The 21053-nt window shown below is 39.7% G+C and overlaps 1 protein-coding gene across 1 annotated transcript in view; it reads left to right on the top strand.

The window, feature by feature from the left end:
• The window catches only part of PCP4 (Purkinje cell protein 4), a 53945-nt gene that overhangs the window by 16890 nt on the left and 16002 nt on the right, over positions 1–21053 (top strand). Inside the window, exon 2 of the mRNA XM_063345295.1 lies at positions 3093–3144. Coding sequence (XP_063201365.1) covers positions 3093–3144 — 52 coding nt within the window. The remainder of the gene's footprint in view (positions 1–3092; positions 3145–21053) is intronic.

Raw genomic sequence — 21053 nt, 5'->3', positions numbered from 1 at the left:
CTCTGGGCTGCAAATTCACTTTTGACCTTAGTTTGTACACCTAGGGGACTAATTTAGTACAGTTTTTCATACCACATTAACTAGCTGATGTGTATAGCACTGAATTTAACAGGAAAGTAAACCTGTTCCGTTCTTATAGGGATTTTGAGCATATGGCAGTAGTCCTTTTGCCTTCCTCTTCTGACAAATTGGGAGTGACTTTGATTTTGGAAACATTTTTAATGATGCGCCTTTGATGTTTTGTAAAACCACTGAGTTAAAAATTAATATAGCCCCAAGCAGTCATAAACTATGTTTCCTCCTACGCCACATAGCAACAAAATTGTTTATCTTGTTTTACTGTATAGTCATTATGGTTTTGCACTCATGTTCATTTTGGCCCTGATGTTTCTTCTTCAATGCCTAGTGGAAAGTTTATTCAATGCTTCTGTCCTAGTACTTGCCTTAGGAAATGCTGGGGAATTTTAGAAGCAGTCTTTGAATGAAGGAAGCTGGCTAGAAGTTATAGAAAACAGAAAGCATTAGACTGCTTTTATAACTTAAAATATGGTCAACAACTTGAGGATTTTCTCTTTAGAAACAAAACCCAGAATATAATATTGTTTTTCTTGTATTTCATTGATTTTAATTTGATCTATTGCGCCTGAGGACAATATCTGTTATACGAGCTCTTGGAGGGCTTTCATCTGTTGCTTTTTGGAGGGCTTTCATCCATTGCTTCTTGAAAATACCCCTAGTAACTCTTCCTCGTGTTTAATCCTCTTGTGCTCTGAAGGACACTAAAAGCAAAGCTTTGTTTTGCAGCCTTTGGTAGCATCATGAAATGTGATGAAAGGAGCAAGAAGTTCCAGCTGCTAATAATACCAGGATCTTGAGAATGTTTTTAAAAATAGGCTCACTGAATGTATTGAAATAAAAGGCTAAAGGCTTTGCAGGTATATGATCACATTGTATATGGCTTTTTCATAAGTTTCAATGCCTTGTTAATGAGAAACTGATTTGTACTTTCAAATCCATTGCACTCACTTGGAAGACAGCACAGTGCTTACAGATTAAAATATGTATATAACTGAAGGAAAAGCTATCACTAGCTTGTTTGGCAGACTTTCAGGCTTCATTCTATATATGTCCAGTGGTCACCATCAAATGAAATGGCTGTAGAATGCTTAGGCTGATTTCAGACTTAAAGAAAAATCTTGACCCCATGAATAGAAAAACCTTTATTGACCAAAGCGAAGTTTTCATTCATTTTCTTTGACAACTTTCCCCTCTCCCTGAGGGGTATTCCTGAGATATGAAATAAATGTGTGGATCCATATTCCAGCACTCCATCAATAGTAGACCAAACCTGACAGGTATAGCCTAGGGAGGAAAGAGAAGCCTTCATAAAGGCTAAGCAGCACAGCCTGAAACATGAAATAAGACAACTTGAAAAAGCCTTTAAAAACAGGGAAGGAAAAGCAATATAGCTGCCATATAGATAGGAAGAATCCAGTATTCTGTTTTTTTGAGAGGTCCCAGTAGATTAACAATAAAACCTAGTTTCAAATGTGGATTAAAATATGGAAATATTAACTAAACTTTAAATAAAGGCATAAAGGTTAATATATTTAGCAAAACTGGTTGTTGGGTAGATTTATTGATTTCTGGCTGCTGGTAACTTACACTTTTGTAAAAGATGTTTATCCCTTTTGAATCCCATTTTTTGGTGTTATTGGCCAAGTTTTCTCTCCTGTCTTAGCTCTGAGGCTCCAGGGAGAAACAATATATTTTCAACGTATGGGGAGACTGTAGCTGTGGTTATAGACTCAGAGTTGTCTTCTCTAGGGATGCTCTGTCTCATTGCACGGAGTGAGAGATGAGGCAGACCCAGTAGAGCAGAGATAAATGCACTGAAGTATGCCATGGAGAAGATGAGTAACCCCACCAATGGCATGTGGATGCACAATAGACTATATGTAGCTCTTTTGCATTCTCCTGAGGGGTTTGAAGAGCTTTCTTTCCCCCTTTGGCTTCTATAATAAGAGCCAAGAGTACACATGAAGGTTTTGTACTTATATCGTGATTACGTCCATAGACACAGAATACCCTGAAAATACACCACTGTGGGAGATAAAGGACAGAACCCAGAGCAGCAGAGAAGGGTTTAAGTAGATATTCTGGAGTAAATAACTTCAGATAAGTATGCCTGTATGAATTTTCGTAAGAGAATCAATATGACTGTCCATAGTTTGGTACAAACCATTTGGTTTGCGGTGCTACTGCGGCTGTTAACTTTCCTGATGCATGAGGGTGTGCTGCCTCTGTTGGCTGAATGCAGCTGGATTTATTCACTTAGTTTAATACTCCTGTTTTTTCACATGTACAACCCTAGATGATGAATTAGTCTATTTCAGTAATACAGACAAGTATGAATAATTTTGCATAAGAAATGCAAGTTTTGCCATACTTGCTAAAGTATCTTAATTCCACCTGTGAGATGCTTTCTCTGAGAGATGCAGCATAATTTTCATAGAGTGCCCATTCCTAAGCTAGAAAATTACCTAGTAGTGTAATGACACTAATACAGCTCTGCCACTGTGAATATTTATTTGGACTGCAGTGGTGTTTGACACGTGTTACTTGGAGTGACTTAAATCAGTTTGTTTCACGGAAAGTCATGAGGCTATTCCTTGGACAAAGTGGATTGAAGTTGGAAGCTCCATCTCCACTTGTGGCCAAAGCGGAAAGATGAGTCTTCTGGCCAAAGTCAGGTAAGAAGAATCATAGAAATGGAGACACAGCAGGGACCTGAAGAGATGTTCTACTGTAGCTCATACTGTTGCACTGCTGGAAACTTGATTACACATATGCCATCTCTAACATGTGATAATTATATACAGTTGCACACATAGTTATACAGCTGTACCTGAATCATGGCACCACGCATTCCTGTTCTGACGGGTAGTGTTTCAAAGCAATATTGCTTGAGGGTAAATGACTATCCAAGGTATGGAGGAGAAACCAGGCTGTAACTGCTTGTAATTCCAAGGGGAAAATGCACGTTCAAGTTTTGTTCCAACCACTTGTTTGTTTCTCTTTTCCCCTAACAGAGACAAGGAACCGGAGCTACAAATGGAAAAGATAAGACAGCTGGTGAGAACGGTAAGAGTAGACTTTATTTCTTGATGGAGAATATTGAGTCAAAGTGAGCCAAAATATTTTTACTGTAATGATAGATCAAATTACAAGAATACGTTCTGGTAGGCTGTCCTGTGTACTGAAAAGTATCTTCTCTGAAAAGCCAAGGTTTTTCAGAGATGGGATATTTGAGCAGTTATTTTGGATATGCATTTTGGCCTTTACGTGTTGGTCTGAACTGAATTTTTGTGCCCTTTGAGGCAACACATCCTGAAACATTGAGAGACTTCTTTATGCTTAGTTTTCCTATTACAGAGAGGTGACTTTCCCATAAGGGCTGTTTGCATAATGTTACCGTAAATGAAATCCGTAGATGATGTTCCCAATATGATAAACCACAAATTAGGGTGGAAAAAAGAAATAAATATTTTGGCTTGTTATAGTGTCTTGAATTAGTGGGAACAAATGTACCCTGACAGCAAAGCTATTTGCATTCTCAAGTTAACAGGAAAGGAAAGCAAGCAAAATTATGTCAGCCATTCGGGCAGCATGGGAAGCATGTATTTCTCTTTACTGCTTGAGCATATTATGAAATGAACTCGTTTGCCTTGAATTTCTTCACAAATAAAATTGTCCTGTTGTCAAGTTTAGCTTAGATTTACTGATCCTGCAGCCTTTTAAAAGCAAATTCTTTTTTTCTCAAAGGGAATTTTGAGTGAGAAAGGGCTGCATCATTGATTAACAAATACATATGGTTCTAGCTGTAGCATAGTTTTTAATATAATATAAACAGGCTGATGCACAGTTAATCTTAGACAAATAGATACCAATTATTTTTTGTAATGAAGTTATAACAAAAAACCAGTCACCTACATAAAACAGAGGAGCAGCAGGGGAGATGGAATAGAGTCCTCTGATCTCCCCAATCCACGTGCTTGCATGAAAATAAAGCAGAATCCAAACTTTGAACCTGAGATTCAATTCTAAATCAAAGAAGCATAAATGTATAGCTATTTGTTCTTATTAGCTCTATGTAGTTAGAACTCAAGCAGAAGTGATTTATTCCTCTAAAAATTGGTGTGTGCAATACAAAATAATACACAACATACACAACATACACAATAAATCCTCTGTTACATGTTTTTTGGCCAGAAGTCTGCAATATGTCCATGTCTTAAGTTTTCATTGTGGTTGTTATCGGCCTCTTTGGATGTTTGTTTCCCTGTCAAAAGGAAGCTTTCCCTCATGTTGAAAGTGGGGGAGTGGGGGAGAAACCTCAAACCCTTTAATCTTGTTAAAAAAGAAAAAAGTCATCCTATGAAAATGTTTGCAAAGGCAAACTAGTCTGGTCACTGTCCTTGCTCTTGATTACAAGATCAGGAAAAGCTGCTGAAAACTAGCCCTAACAACAAATAAAGACAATTGTCTGTTATCCGCATTTTTGATTCACACAGTGGAGACACTGCTGTGGGACAAGTTTTGTTCGTGCATTGTTTGTAGAAAATGAATTTTGGGCCCATCTCTAGGATGGCTCAAAACTGGAGAAAATAAAACTAATGACTATGGCAATCAACATTCTCCCTCTTTGAAGACATGTGTGGCACTGCTGTCACTGTAAAGCATTTGCGGAAACTAAATCTCTGAAAATTCCTTTTAAAGTAGTGATAGTTCTGGTGAACATTTTTGAATGCATGTTCTTGTTTGACCTTTGTTAGATAGCAATGTTAAATTCTTAGTTGTATTTAGTTCTTACCACCACAGCAGGGGTCTCTCTTAAGTAGCTTCCCTTCCAGTTTTTCAGGATTCTATCACATAAAATGCAGGCTTAGTCCCAGTTTCTACTGAACTGGCACTGCCTTGTTCTAGCAGCCTTTCTTGGTGGCTCAGGGGGCTGAGCAATGGAAAAAGCTGAGCTTCAGAAAAGACAGTAGTGTGGAGCAGTGATATACCACAGTACAAGAGTTTGTGATTATGGGAGAAGAAAATCTCATACACAAACTCTGCAGGTTGTCAAGGTGATGAATGGACTGTTGTACCTACACGGGACCTTCATTCATCAGCAATTATCTTCCCTCAGCTGCTGCCTTGAGTAGTCTTCCACACTGCTAGGTGGTAAGGTGTAGGGGACAAAGCTGCTCCCCTTTCAGACCACTGGTCATTAGCAGACAAAAGCAGCATGGCCAGCAGGTCGAGGGAGGTGATTCTGCCCCTCTGCTTTGCTCTTGTGAGACCCCACCTGAAGTACTGCATCCAGCTCTAGAGTCCTCAATACAAGAAGCACATGGACCTGTTGGAATGGATCCAGCAGAAGGCTATGAAGATGATAAAAGGGCTGGAGCACCTCTGCTATGAGGACAGGCTGAGAGAGTTGGGGCTGTTCAACCTGGACAAGAGAAGGCTCCAAGGAGACCTTATAGCGGCCTTGCAGTACCTGAAGGGGGCCTACAGGAAGGATGGGGAGGGACTCTTTATCAGGGAGTGTTATGATAGGACATGAGGTAATGGCCTCAAACTGAAAGAGGGTAGACTTAGATTAGATATTAGGAAGAAATTCTTTACGGTAAGAGTGGTGAGGCACTGGAACAGGTTGCCCAGAGAAGTTGTGGCTGCCCCATCCCTGGAGGTGTTCAAGGCCAGGCTGGATGGGGCTTTGAGCAGCCTGGTCTAGTGGGAGGTGTCCCTGCCCATGGCAGGGGGGTTGGAACTAGATGATCTTTAAGGTTCCTTCCAACCCGAACCATTCTGTGTGATTCTGTATAATATATATAACTATCTTCATGGGTTTTATACAGCAGCAAGCCTGGTAGTTCTTGCAGCTGTGTCAGTATTATAAAAACTGAATAATCACTTGTGTTTCAGAAACATTTACTCACTGGGAGTTTTCCTGTTAACCTTCAATGACCTCACTGGATGCTGGTGAAGCCCTAGATGACATTTGTCTGTCTTGACCTTTTAAATAAGTTGTAGCTTGTCCTTTTACAGGTTATTATAAGAATCAGATGGTGATTAACGTCTTCCTAAGGAAGAGTGACTATTACATTACAATGTGCTCTCATGGTACATCAGTGGCTAATGAAGTCAATGGGCACTGTACAATGCTGAGTGGTGTTTCCATCCAAAACATACTATATTGCTGTCAGGAAAGTCTATGTAATTTCATTCTGTTGTCAGAATGGGAAGAACATTAATATTATTGTGAGTAAATTACATAAACTAGTTTTCCTGGGTGAAAACTGGTCAAAGGACTATTTTTCAAGAAACACCACACTAGTAGTTAGCAGTAATACTATGTGTACAGAAGCACCCGAATAAAAAGAACTTCTATGTAACGATGTAACTGTAGCTGCCCTATCCTCATTGGGTCTTGAAGGACTTCAGTCTATCTGAAAGCCAAGATAGACTTACTTGTGTATGCCATTATGAACTTGTAAACTCCATTATATAGTGCTGTTCTGTATAGTAGAAAATCCGAAGAAAAGAGAGCAGTACTATCCCCATGCATCCTCTCCTATATGAATCTGACTTGGTCTAATAGAATCAGTGTGGGATAAGAAGGCATAATTTCCTTTTTGCTCACATGGTTAGATTAATCTGGTCTATCATATTTGCAAATGCATCCTAAATGAAAATAGGATGTTACTACCTTACTATTCTTACTACCTTGGCAATGTCACAAAGTTCCTTTGTATGCTAACACTTGTCACTTCTCATTCTGTTTCACATTACCCTGTGTTTTTTTGCTATGTAATTTGCAAGCTGTTATCATCCTAGTTACTTTACAGCCTAGCACAACTGGCAGGAAAATAATTGCACCAGAACCAATTATTTCTATCTTCAAATTTAGAATCACTTTTTCCTATTAATAGATCCCACCCTTTCTTCTGAAAGCACATAAGGCCATGGGATTCTTAATTGATATTTGTTAATAATTTCCTTGGAAAATCAGATTTGTCATTCAGCAGTATGAATTCTTATAATAACAAAATATGTGTTTTCATATGATGAATTCTATAATGCCCTAGGTCTGACTGAAATGAAAATGAATAGGTTTTGCATGAGATTACATGTCATGGTGGGTTAGGCGTACACAATTGTGGCAAGGTGGTCAGTTGTATTGAAAAAGTGAAGCCTTTCTTTTCAGTCTCTAGTCATTGGTGAGCATTTGTCTTGTCAGTGTATGAGCTCTGCTTTGGGATGGTCAGAAAACTATAAATTAATAAATGTTCTGCATTTCCTCCTCTCCATACGCTACACCATGGGATGCCTCTACATAAGGATAAAGAAAGAATAGAGTTAATAATGTAAATTCTTATCTTTTACATCTAAGATGGAGTCATCTAAACTCACTTAAATCTGAATGCTTCTAGAAAACATTAACAGTAATGGTAAAGAACTGTAAAACATTCGTGCATGGTATAATAGAGATGTCTCTCTGGTAAACTTTCCTGGTAGATAGATACACATCTTGCGGTGCAATCAACAGTCCATTCACCCATTTCATCTACTCAAGGAAATCTGTGAAATTCTGCACTCTCTGCATGCTGCGCTGAGGAATAAAGAATCTTGCTAGGTCCGACAGAGTGAATAATCATCTTCATAGTTATTTATGCAGAGTGCTTGGCTTAATAGAGCTTTAATTCCTGGCTAGAGGCCAGGATCATTATTGTAGTATGGTCTAATATAAATATCTGTTTAAGAACTTGGAATTAATTTTCCATTAATATTCTCCAATGACTATGTAAAAATATACTGGTTTTGGGAACAGCCCTACAAATAAACTTACTTGTGGAAAAAATTTTTGAAAAGGGAAGGAACACATGAGGCTAATTTGTATAAATATTCAAAGGATCTCATGGAACATGGTTTGCTCTATCTGCCCATGTCTAGAGTTCCTTAGTCACAGGGAAGGACAGTGACTGAGCTGTAGCATTGCAATGCCTTGTGCATATTGTCTTTCCCACAAAACATTGCTTGTGTGGCAGAAGATGAAATACATCTTGCAAGCAACTGCTGAATCAATGTAAAACAAACAAACAAAAAAAATGGGGGAAAAAACCCCCAACAACCAACAGCCAAAAAAACACCCAAAACAACCCTACCATTTCAGACTGCTGCTTTCTGATATTTCAGTCCCACAGCACTAATCAGAAGTTAGAATGGTGAGTATTGCATGAAATTTAATTAATAGTGAGTTTTCCTGGGTATTAGGTTGAGTGTTGGGAGGAAAATTACCTTGCCTGCTTGTGTCTTTTCACTATGGTGTTCTGTTTAAAATTTTCTTGTCCCTTGAAAGTGGTCCTTCATGGAATAGGATCTCCCAGTCAGTAATGCAGTCTCTCTCTTCCACTTCTTTCAATCTGTCCAGAGCCAAATTCTGTCCTATTTTATGCAACCTAGCTGGTACTAGTGGGTATTTAGGAAGTGAGATGAGAATTATTTGCTGTACCTCATCCCCCATCTCTTAAAATAGGAAGTCTCTGTCTCGGCAACATTCCTAGATGTATATGCAACCATCAAATAATGTAACACCTTCACAAAGCCTAAATACAAAAGTGTTTGAACACTCAGCATAGTTACGTAAGTTGTATTTGGTCATGTACAGATTGCCCAGGCTCAGAGGAAGGTGTAAAAATCCTGTGTGAACTAAACACCATGATCTGTAGCTGAGAGTGTTTCAGATGAGAGTTAGGAGAAAAATTCAAAGCAAACAGTTCTAGACAAATCTCATCTCAAGGCATAGCTATACATGGCAAAAACACTGCAGGCAACCTTATCTACTGAGTTTCGTTTCAGGCACTTTCTTGGGCACAGTTACACATAAAGTTTACCCAGAACCAAACCAAATATGTCTCAGGTCCTCTCATGGCCTATATCTCTTTCTTTGCCTAGGCTGGTCTGTTTATCAAGGAGTCCATTCATCTCTTCAGGCAGCCAACATGTCTCAGCTGAAGACAGATCGAGCCTTTAATAACAAGGCTCTCAGATTGTTTGCAGAGCTTCCCTAGAGAGGATGCTGAAGGAAGAGAGGGGAATTATACATGAACTTAATTTCCTCTCCTAGGTGAATTTCCATTTCTTGAGGCCAGGGATATGCATAAGTCCTTTCCAGAGGAATACTGTGTGTTTGTTCACTCAGGGCAATGATGACTATGAAGGATTGCTCACAAAAATTCTTGTATTAACAACTTTTGATGTTTATCTAGCAACAAAAAAATTTAAAGCAACAATTTTTATCTGTGTTGAGATAAAGTAGACACCTGCTGTACTGAAACTTCATCTGCCCTCACACGTGTCTGTACACATGAAGTGGCCATCTGGTTTCATGGAGAGGATCCTCTGGTGGAGTTTAAAGTAATGAATATACTTAATTTAAACTTGAGTAATACTTTTAAGAGAGCAGATACCGTTCTTATTCTTCTGTTATCTGACAAGTCGGCTGACACTGTGCATTACTGCTGCACTTCATCTGGTAGTGAGAAGCTTTAATTTTAAAATGTTTAGGCAGAAATATCTTTTAAAAAAAATAGTGTTGTATTAAAAGTTTAATCAATTAGCAGAGTCAGCAGTGCTCATGTAGTCTGGCCAATGTCCTGTCTTTGGAATCCCCTGCAAGTTTTCATTTTGTGTGTCATTTATAACTACTCTTATGACTACCAAATAAGTCCATCTACTGATACAAAGAATATAGCATATGCACATGAAGGGTTGTCTGTGTGTATGTTGGTATATAATGTTAATTATTCAGCTTTTTCTTGCTGTTTGGATTTTTTTTTTCCCTCCCTAGGACTGCACTGGAGAGGAAAGGAGTGATTTTCTATCTGATGAAAGAGGACAAGGAGAGCAAATTAAATGCAGAAGTCCCATATGAAGGGAAAAAAAACCCAACCAAACAAACAAAACCGCAGAATCGCACATCCATAGAAGAACAGTTTCAGCTTTTTAAACTCACTTTTTGAGTATTTAAAAATATGAAATTACTTTAAAATATATTTCTCCTTCTTTATTCCCTTAGAGGAAGAGGTCCCAGCTAGCTGGCACCTTTGAGATGGAAAAAACCCTCACACTTAATGCTCCTGCTACAAATGAGTATGTCTAGGTACTTATATGGTCCTCACCACTGTAGTAACTGAGTGTCTTCCAAGTATTTAAAAATAGAGATAACAATAACAATTTTTGCCTCAGTCCATCTCTTTCTTTCCAGCTTGCTACGAGAATAACTTGATTAATTTATGGGATCTTTGTTTTGCACACAGTGTCTGCATACAACTTGGGGAAACTTTTGTGCCTACTTATATGTGATGCTCTCAAACTGAGAGGTCAGCTGCATTTCTAAAAATGTGAGAAAGGAACACGTGTATAAGTATATATATTTATATATGGTCACTCATACAGTCTGCTCCTTTACGCCTTTGCAGGAGGTAGAAATTAATAGAGCTGCAGCATTCCCACAGTATTGAGATTAGAAGCAGCCCAAGGGAATCTTCATGAATTAAGCTCACTTTTAACTTTAGTCAAGATGAGGGTCACAGACCTGTTGTGTTAGATGGTGTGGGCCTCTGCTCCAAAAAAAAAAAAAAGCTTATTGTGTTGTCAGGCACACCAGGTTGTGAGAACATGGAAAAGAAGTGAAATTGCCTGAAAGAATAAAGTCTGTGAAACTAAAAGTATAAAGATCACTGTTTAATTCAGACACCCAAGGCTCTTAAGGATATCCATAAGGACCTTGACTTGTGCCTTTGTCCTTAGTTTTTTTTGATATTTGCATTGACTGTGGTGCGTTACATTCTGTGTTTGGCCTTTCTGACTCCTAGTTTCTGCCCTTAACTGACAGCCACTACTTCCCTGTTCAGTAAGATTTTTGTCTTGGTTTCTTTGCCCTTTCAACAATGACAATGTGACTTGGATCCAGCTTCCTGCAGCATTGGCATTCTGGCACTTAGGAGGTGCCTAATTCAGTGGGCATTTGAGCACCTTAAAGGTGGTAGAAGCCCTGATCCTTTCTGAGAGGCTGGTCTGTAAAGATCAGGCTAGGTCATTAGGGGGAAGAAAAGAAAAAAAAAGTCAGTTGTAAATTAAGAAAAAGATGATAAAGCTTTGGTGATGCTGGTGGTTTTTGCCTTTTAGATGACTCATAAATATGCTGGAGTTCCCATCAGGTGCTAATGAGGAAAGGCGGAACTGAAATTATGCCTTTGACAAGTGCCATATTTCTTTTGGAAATCAGTCTGTAATTATCAGTGTGCTGCCTGACTGTGCACCAGGGAGAACGAGACTTCTTTCCATGACTGGCACGTAGCTGACATGCATTGGCTTGCCTCCACAAATGCGCACTCATTTGAAACTCTGCTGTCATCAATACTCTGAAAGAGGAACATTTAGTTCTGCTTTGCTGCTGGTAGAAACCCAAATGAAGGACCTGGGTCAAGCCAGTCCCTAGATAACCCTAGTAAAAACCAATAATGTTACCTCTGAAATGAATCTGTCCCTACATCATCAAGGATCATTTGAGGCTGTATCAGCGCTAGAGTTAATGGCATATGTAAGCTGGCATGTGTAAGCTTAGCATATTTACACTGGAAATCCATGGAGCTGGACTGACTTGCATATCTATCTCTACATGTTCCTGGACTCTAACAACAGATGATTAAAAGGCTACAAGAGGTGAATGCAGCTCAGCAGCATGTTTTTTAATTTAGTGGAAGTGAAAAATGAAAGAGGAACACAATCAATGCACAACAGTGGTTACCAGTATTTACTGTTGCAGAAACATCACTTTTCTTTTTGACTGTATACACTCTCTGCTTGCCTTCATATGATAGGCTTTTGTTTTGTTCTGTTGTGTTTCTTTTCCAGCAGACTTGATTTTGTAAATGAAATTAAAATGCTTTTCCACTTACGAGTTCCTTGTCTGTTAGTAATTCGGTAAATGATTAATCATTTTTTTCTGAAAGTTTTTAAGATTTTAATTTACAGCACACAGCCGTCTTAATGCACTTAGCTAGCTGCTCCAAAATTAGCTTGTAATTTCGTGTTATCAGGCTCCCTTGTGTAAGCAGTCATCAGAATTTAGAACAGCTGGAGTGTTACAGACACGATTAAAATTTGGTCCTTAGCTGAACTAGTGACCAGAACAAAGACCATTTAAGACTGCAAAAGGGAATTAGATGCTACAGCATGAACCAGCACAATACCGCACCTTCAGGCTTGATGTTTAGAGTGGGTTTCAGGACCTTATGTAAAAAGCCGAAGTTGCCCATAAAATGCAAGAGAAGGATGTCTCAAAATGGGACTTCAGCCCACATGTATCTGGGGTTCCTATGCTGAACAGGACCTCTTAGAATTAATAATAGCAAACTCTGTCCCTCTCTATAGGTTAGGGGTGAAATTCCTCTTGCCTGTCAGTATTGGTGTACGCGTGCGTGAGAGACCTAAAGCTCCATTTATTGTAAATAGAGAGACACATTTTCTTTTGTGACATGAAACTTATCAGAATGAGCTTCTGTGGAGAGCCTGGTGTTTATAGATCCTAATCTGATTCAGGTATAAAACGGCTCTCGTTTGATCAGCTCTATCAAGGCTGAGGAATTTTTGGGTAATACTAAAATAGAAGTCCTATAGAGCCTGTATATCTCTGGAGTTAAGTGGATGTTCAACAGAGTTTTTCAGAATGCCGGTTTTGGACCTAGGTATTTAATTTCTCCTTAATCCTATCTCAGGCAACTCCATCCTTATTTAGACCTGGCTGATCTTGGCCACCTCATGTCATGTCTTCCAGCCATCTTCTCTATGGAAATCAGGATGTGAAAACATCCAAATATTTCCTGGCTTGAGGTCTTTGTTAGCTAGGATACTGGATCTGATGAAAGCATTTGCTTTGGTCAAGCACACTTGGTATTGGTTCATTTTTTCCCCAGACCACGGTGGGTTACAAACAGGAAGGCCTGAGAAAAATACATATTTTCCAAGGAGGAATTCTCAAGAAAAGAAGAAACTTGGCTAACACTGGATATGGAAAAGGCATTTCAAGAGCCACAGTGGAAAATACGGCAGGGTGCTCTGGCAGCTCCTGAGATATCATGGGTAGTCTGGAGACTGGAACTCAGCTTTCGGCACTTCTCTAGAGTCACAGTAACATTATTTAATCGCGGTTGATGAATGAGTACTTTAACTGTATTTTGAGTATCTCATCTTTCATTCTAATTTATACCTAAAACCCCCTGAGACTGCTGATTGACTCTAGGTGGGGAAAGCATTAATTATTTTTTCGGTTTTAGTGAAACACTGGCACTCCACAGTGACCAATTTACTAGCTCCTCTAAAAGCTGCCAATAAAAAATGGACATGTACAAATGTATTCATTAGCACAAACTAATTAAAATCCAGGCTAATAGCCAGAAAAACAATACATTATTGTAGGATTTTGGAATTCTTTATGTGTCTGTACTAATCCAACAGTAACTGTCCTGGCTCCACAGTTTCTAATCTAAGTTACAGATCTCATAGCCAGATAGATAAGAGTTAGCCTTTTGGATTGCTAATGACCTCTTTACTCTAAGTAATTTCTACTTTCATAGGTTGTTCAGAAGCGCTCCTTTCTGAGAATGTGTTGTAACAACTCTCTCTCTTTCAAACACAATGTGTAGGACAGAGGCCCTCACCTGAACATCTTTACCTTTATTGCACAGTGGTGGTGCATTTAATTCCCATGCATTGTGACTTTGGTATTCTGTAGTTTGAGGCTTTGATTAGCCTTGATCAGTCCTTTCCTTTACTTCTGTAGGTTTTTTAAGGGCTTGTTCTGTTCATTCTGCCCGCTTTATATAGGCACTGTTTCCTCCAGCTAAACAATGCGGCACTGTTGTATGTAAATGATTTTTACTAACAATTTTCTATTTCAGTGTTCATAAAATAACTTAATTCTCATTAAAATTGGTAGCACTTGAAGAATTTGTGGCTGAGGTCCCTATCAACACTGCAGAGAGTTTCTATCCCGAGTTTCTGACAGGAAGCAAGAATTAGCTATGGAGAAAGTTCTGGTCTGGATTCTCTGGTTTGTGGCAGATGTGGTACAGCTAAACAGAAGGTAGGAGGGGAGAGATTAATAAAGCTTGAAGATATGTTTATTCTTCTGACCTTATACTGATTTCACCGAGTTGAATGTAGGTTATCAGGTGTTGTAGCTTTGAGAAAAGATGTGGATACACATGTAATACCAGACCTCTAGTTATGTTTGGCCCCCATCTTGGGGTATGATGGGAGTGTATATGCCCCATCCTGGTTTATACAGATGGTTGTTCATACAGCACAGATAAGAATCAGATACCCCTTTTCTTTTCACGTCAAATAACCAGGGTGCAGAACCCACACAGGGAAGGACATCTAGATAAAGCTGAGGCAGCTGGATTCAAGGCTGTTTGGCATCCTGAAGCAGCTACCTCTTGGTCTAGAAGCCAGCAGACTAATTACTAGCAGACGGTGCAAAGCACAGGTGTATTATGATCTCATCTAATGATATTGTTCACAAAGCAGACAGCTGTATTTTTCAGTGGCAAATATTTCATGGTGACCTTTACAATGAACCTATTCATAACTAAACTCTGTGTATCTCTTGTGAGGTCCGCCTCTGGGAAGCAAAGACATGTTGTGCTGCCTAGGAGATGCTGGAAAAAAGCATTCCTGGTTTCTTTTAGCCAAGAAAGTAAGAACAAAAATGGAAGATGTGTGGTTTTGGATCTTTTTATCAATGGGTGATAGATGCTGCCGGTGGAGGGCACAGACACAGGCTTTGCCAATCAGTCATGAGTTGTCATTCTGTCCATCAGCACCACTTTGTCTCATCTCAGGCAAACTTGAGCCTGTCAAATTCAAGAGAGAGAAATAGTTCTGCTAGACTCTAGTAGAAAGAAATCTGGAGATTAAGGATCCATAAACAATACTGTATATGCTTAGCACACCAGCAGACAGGCCTGTGTCATGTGCCCAGTGGGAACAGGTGCGAGACTTGGAGCTGTTCTGCCCATGTCCAGGAGGTTCGATGGACCTAGTCTGCACTGACTGTTGGACCTCTTTGAGACTGTGGCTCTATGCCGGAGGAAGATGTCACAACTGTTGTTTAAGTATTTATGGCTTTTGAATGGGGGACCACATAAATAAAAAGCAAGAGAGTGAGTCATAAGATGGAGTCCTCTGGAGGTCTCTCAGCTAAAAACCACTACATTATGGAAGAACATCAAAAAGAAACTGTAATTTTTGGCTATTCTCTTCATTCTGCTTATGCCACAGGCAGACCTTGTGAACAATGCAATCTAGAGGCTGTTCGCAGTTGCAGCAGAATTAGTGTAGATTTTTGGTCTTTATTCATCACCTTGAGACGATTACTGCTGCTAACATTAGCATTTTCTCTATTACATGGTGGACTGGCTGAGGTCCAGAGTGAGTTGGAATTAGAATACTTATTTTCTTCCTTTTATTAGTTCTTTTTCTTCTTGGAGTAGAAGATGCTACACACATACACAAAAGAAAAATCAGCGAAGAAAGCTGCATCAAGGGATACTAGTCCTTCTTTGTGGTTTCTCCCCCCTATATCTGTTTGTGTGAGCTTGTAACTCCTGCTGCATTTGGTTCTAAGTTTCAGGTTTTAATGAACCTAAACGTAAGCACATCCACAACTGCCATTATTTTTGGAGTGGATACTCTGCAAGATCACTAAGAAGTTATTGTTTTCCTCTACAAAGTATAAATAGATCCAAATTTACTTGAAACTTTGCATGGAAAGATTTTATAACTGACATAAATCCGACCCTTGTTTCAAGCTTCATACAACTCCTAGGATATCACAGTAATTTTCTCTGCGTGTAGGTAGTTTTCTCCAGGATTAGTACCATAAGTACCATGAAGCATATTTAGGTGCAGATCTTTTGACTGTACTTGCAAAATAGAAACTAGTATCTAATTAACCTGAGCTGAGATAGAGAGCAGCCGCTTCTATTCTGCTGTGTTTGTGAGGTTTCTGGCCTAGCAGCAAGAGGCAGAATACAACTTCCACCTTTTGTTCATCACAGCTTAAAGTTTCAGTATAGTTGCTGAGAAAGTGAGTGATCCAGCCTAGAGCTGCCAGCCTTCTCTTCCAGTATCAGGGATACCTCTTGTTTTTGTAAGTGATTCTGCCTGGATGTGACAAAACAATTGATAAGCTTGACCAACCGTGCCAGAAAACAAAACAAAAAGACTTTCAGTTCAGACAGTTCAAAAAAAAGGTGTTCCATCCCCCTAGTGGCTTGTTTCAGGAGAATCTGATCGATTTGGTTTAAAAAAAAAAAAAATATATATATATTGTTCTGGTTATTGCTAGTCAGAAGAGGTTGCACAGACTGAGTTAAGCAACAGAAAACAAAGACTCAGCTCCTCAGTTGGTGCAAATTGCCATCGCTATGCTGGCAGTGATTTCTGCTGGTTTATGCAAGGCCCAAGAGGTATTCACTATACTGAAGTTTTTAAGCAGTCGTTGTCTTGTATAAGTAGACTGTTTTCTGCCAGTGAGACCCCTTATTCTCACAGGCAATAAGTGAGTGTGCCCATGAGAGTGGGATGAAGCACCTGATGAAGTAGGATGTTCTGGGGTGATTCCAAGCTACTGGTCCTCTCTGCCAGGCAGGCCAGGATGCTATGATGGGTCAAGTTAGTTATTCCTTACTTTCTTCCCACCTTCATAAAAACTGGTTTTCCTTTGATCTGTTGCACAAGCAGTTTCTTCTCTGGCTTTCTTTCTTACTGTCTCCCTCATGCTGTGTCTCCGTCTCACTCCTCATTCCTTCTCCTCCCTCAGAGAATTTCATGTCTTTTCAGCACAGCTAGGTCAAGTGCTACTTCTCCCTCTAACTGCCTAGTTTTCTTCTTTCCTCTTATTTTCCCAGGCAAAGTTCTGGTCTGAATCTTTAATAAAGAGTATACATTTACCAAAGGAAGGTTACTGACTCACAAAACGTTTACTGTTTCCCAGACTAGATTTAAGCAAGGATCAGGTGAGTAGCCTGCTAAGAAACATCTTGAAGAAAAGCATCATATTTAAGAAAGAGACAAAACAGTCTTTAAAATAGCGGGACTGGAAACAAGAAGGCTTTTAATTGTTCTCTCTGTCTGCCTTTTTAGCTTGGGAAGGAAGGACGGAGTAAATATCAGGTTTCCTGAGTGAAAGAGAAGAAAAGAATATTTAATTGGTTCTGTTTACATTCAGGTCTAAAATTTTAGCAGTGAAGAAAATAAGGTGGGTTTTAGTGCAACAGGGACCATTTCTGGTGTGTGCTCTATACTGTGCATTCTGCATATGCCAATACTTGCTGTGTTAGTTAGGGATTTAAGTCCTACCTTAAATCCTTCATTGCACTAACTGATGCAGAGGAAATGCATGAAATTTCTAGTCCTTCTTCTGCATCCTAACCTTGTAAGCTCATGGGACTTGTGATCCTCAGAAATAGGGGAAGGAGAAATGAATCTATATAGATTAAAAAACATGGACTGGAGTAATGATCTGAGGTTGGTCAACCATGTGTGTCAGCTAAGATGCTGTTTCTGATCAGCTGTATCGATGATCGGACGTGTCTGTAAATCCAAACAGACCTCCAAAAGTGCCTGTCAAAGCTTAAATTCACACAAGGGAAAATGTTTTCTAGAGAAGTTTTCAATGAGTAGCAGAGTTAAGTGCTAGAGAAATCTTCAGGCACAGAATGTATAAGGAGCAGCTTTGATTAATTTTTGTCTTCCATGTAATCATTTGAAGTGTCTCAATTATTTTCTGGGGGTTTTTTCTGAGGTTAAAACTTGAAGAAATCATTGGCAACTCTGAAAACACCAGCACAGGAATATTCACACTCCTTTTTTTTAACCCCTTTTTAAGATTTTCCATCTATCCGTAACTTTTATTTTCATTTCATTTAGTTTACATTCTTTTACTCATATACACTTATTTTATTACAATTGGGACTGGTGGCCAGGCTGATTAACAGAGCTGCTGAACTCTGGTGGTTAAAAACTCCCTTTTCAGTTGTACACAGCCTTGCCAAAATCTGATTGCTTAGGCTGAAATTTGTCATGCTGATTGCTTTGCCTCAAGCAGAAGTATTTTGGAAGGGTTCATCAAAGTCATTCCAGTTATTTCCAAAAATGAGGCTTGAACAAAATGCTAGCACGTCTAGCAATTAAAAACACTTTCTGGTGGCCTTTTTTTTGACTGTTCTGAGCCTTTGTCATTTTGAACAGAAATGTTAGACTTGCCATCTGGGATGTGACTTTTCTATCTTCAAAATGGGCCAAGTTATGTTTAGAAGGACAAGTCTTACACTTGCATGTGTTCAGTGAAGCGGTTAGTTATTTTTTTTAATAAAAACTCAGCATCACTGGGCCAAATAGTAAGCACTGAAACAACTAAACCAACACTGTCTTTGCAAGGCTTAAGGAAATTGTAGTTTTCCTTAATTGTTGCTACATGTTTCTGTAAGCTACACTTTGGCCAGGAACTGAAACCAAGAGTGTGGCGGTGCCCCTTCTATGTTCCCAAGACACCACAGTGGCTTAGAAGGAAATGTACCTCCTTCCTTCCACAGAAGCTGGAGCAGGAAGGTCAAAGGGTGGAATGGCAAAGGAGTTCAGTAACTCTCATCAGGAAACTAGAACCCCACAGTATTAGGGACGGTTTGATACTTTTGAATGGAAACTGGGAGTGGGAGGGAGGAATATGAATTGGGATGTGAGAACTGGAGGAGGCTGGGAGCCAGCTAGTGTGGGAAGGGGCTGGGGTGGAGTTCTGAGATTAGGGGATGCCCTGGTACAGTTTTGGGGACTAGGGCTAGCCAAATAAAGAAGCAGCATTGTTGAGGTCTGCTGGGAACCATGATGAGGATCTGTATAGGGAAGAGATGGGGCTAGCCCTGAGTTTGTACTGATGAGGTGGTACAGAAATGGCCACCACATCTGAAGGCATCATTGAGCGATGAAGCTCTGAGCCTGCAGCCCATACCTTCCATTGTCTTGTTCCTTTCCTGTCAGTTGTATGAAACCCACCAGCAAAATATGCAACTCATCCCATTTCCTGCTGATTCAAGTAGTGGACAACAGCCAGCTACCACTGTCAGTTACTTCATTAAAACAAGGGGTCTATGTGGTGGATCTAACAGTTCCAAGCAGTCGTGCTGAGAAACCATGTGGGTGTCCATATGTTGCAGAAGAATATAATTTTTTTCTTTAAATCTAGGAAACAGGACGTGCTCCTAAGACTATGAAGGTTGCAAAGTCAAGAATTTGAAAAAGGATTTTCCGGAATTAAAGTTGTCTGTGGAAAATTAACTGAATTAATTGCATGATAGTAGTGATGTGGCTTGTTGTTTGCTAAAGCTTTCATGCTGAACTTTGCAACCTTAATATTCTTTTAAGATAGCTTTATGTGTACAACATACAACTTAAGCAGGAGGGAAGCCTTTATTCCCTGGCCTCACTTAGATTTTCATGTCAATTAGACTATCTGGCACTGGGTTTAATAACTCTCTAATTGCAATTGCAGCACTTTGCTAAATCAATGCCCACCCTTCCTGATAAAATTGTTTTTAAATAGCAGTTGTTAAAAGGTGCCAGGTGAAAACAAAGTTAGTATGAAGAAGAAGCCTTCTTTTCTTCCAGACAACCTCCTGTCAATAAAGCTTGGTTTTTTGCTTCAAAATATTTTTACAATTTTTGTATTTAAAATGTGTTATACTTAAAAGTAAACCACTCTCTATCACCTTCTGAGTTTCAGGGAGACCTTGTGAATCTGCAAGAGTACAAAACATTTACTATATATCTATAGCAAAGAATGTATTTTTGAACCTTGTGAAAATTTACTGTGCTAGCACTTCCCAATTTATTGCCTGGAAGTTGTGTGAGGTTTTTTTGTAATTGTGCTTGACATAAAGGATCAACACCCACCCATAATTTTAATTAAGAAACCCAAACGCACAAAAAACCAACCCACAAATGAAGGAACATTTGCAGTGACCACCTGCCAAAATCCCTGCACGGCTTAATGCCATTTCTCTCTGTTTCACTGTCACTGTAAGTCCTTTCAGCACAAGGCAGAGACCTACAGGCAGGACAAAGCCAGTCACAGACGTATGGGGGAACATGTTGCATACAGATCCACCATTGCGCTCTCACCCTCCTATTCCTCCATCATGAGGCCACGTGTGTGGTAAAAATGAATGGGGCTGCACTGAGGGGTTGTTGTGCGTGAACCCTGTTAGGTGGGATTGCCAAGCAAAAAGAGGTGCTGCTGGGCCAGGGTGGGAGGGGAAAAAAGGGTGGGGACAGTCCCTGATGGAGAAGGAGGAGGCAGGGAATGCTCCAGGTGACAAAAGTAATTTGTTACCGCTCTGAGGGCTGGAAGGCAGCTTGGTTGGTGGGCCAGTGTGGTACTTCATAGTCACCACTTTGGCAGTTCAGAAATGCACTGTGCTTCAAGCATGTACAACCTTCCTTTGTGTTCTCAGTGTACTGTGTGGGTTTGTTAAGTGCACCATCTGTCAGGATAATGAGACCATTTTCCCTTCCCTGCTCCATAACCTCCTGATATATATAAAGAGCTAGGAATATTGGCCTACCTTCTCCTTCCACTGGGACTTTACTGGAAAACCATGCTTGCTTTTACCAACATTTAAAAAAAAATAAGAGAGAGAGATGTAGGTGTGATTAATCAATGCACAGGCTATAAAAAGGTGAATGCTCCTTCTCCTTGCTACACACCTCAGAATAAGCCCACTGCAACCCAGCCTTAATGTCACTTAAGTCAGACACTTGTCACAACATATAACTGCATTCTTATGGGAGAACAACCCCTCCACCCTTTATCTGAAATAGCATCAAGTTCAGAAGAGGATGTTGCTGAGTCAGTGCCTGGGACCTAGAAGATT

Source organism: Chroicocephalus ridibundus, chromosome 1, assembly GCF_963924245.1.
Source record: "Chroicocephalus ridibundus chromosome 1, bChrRid1.1, whole genome shotgun sequence".
Lineage (NCBI taxonomy): Eukaryota > Metazoa > Chordata > Aves > Charadriiformes > Laridae > Chroicocephalus > Chroicocephalus ridibundus.
This window is presented reverse-complemented; position numbering and strand designations above follow the sequence as displayed.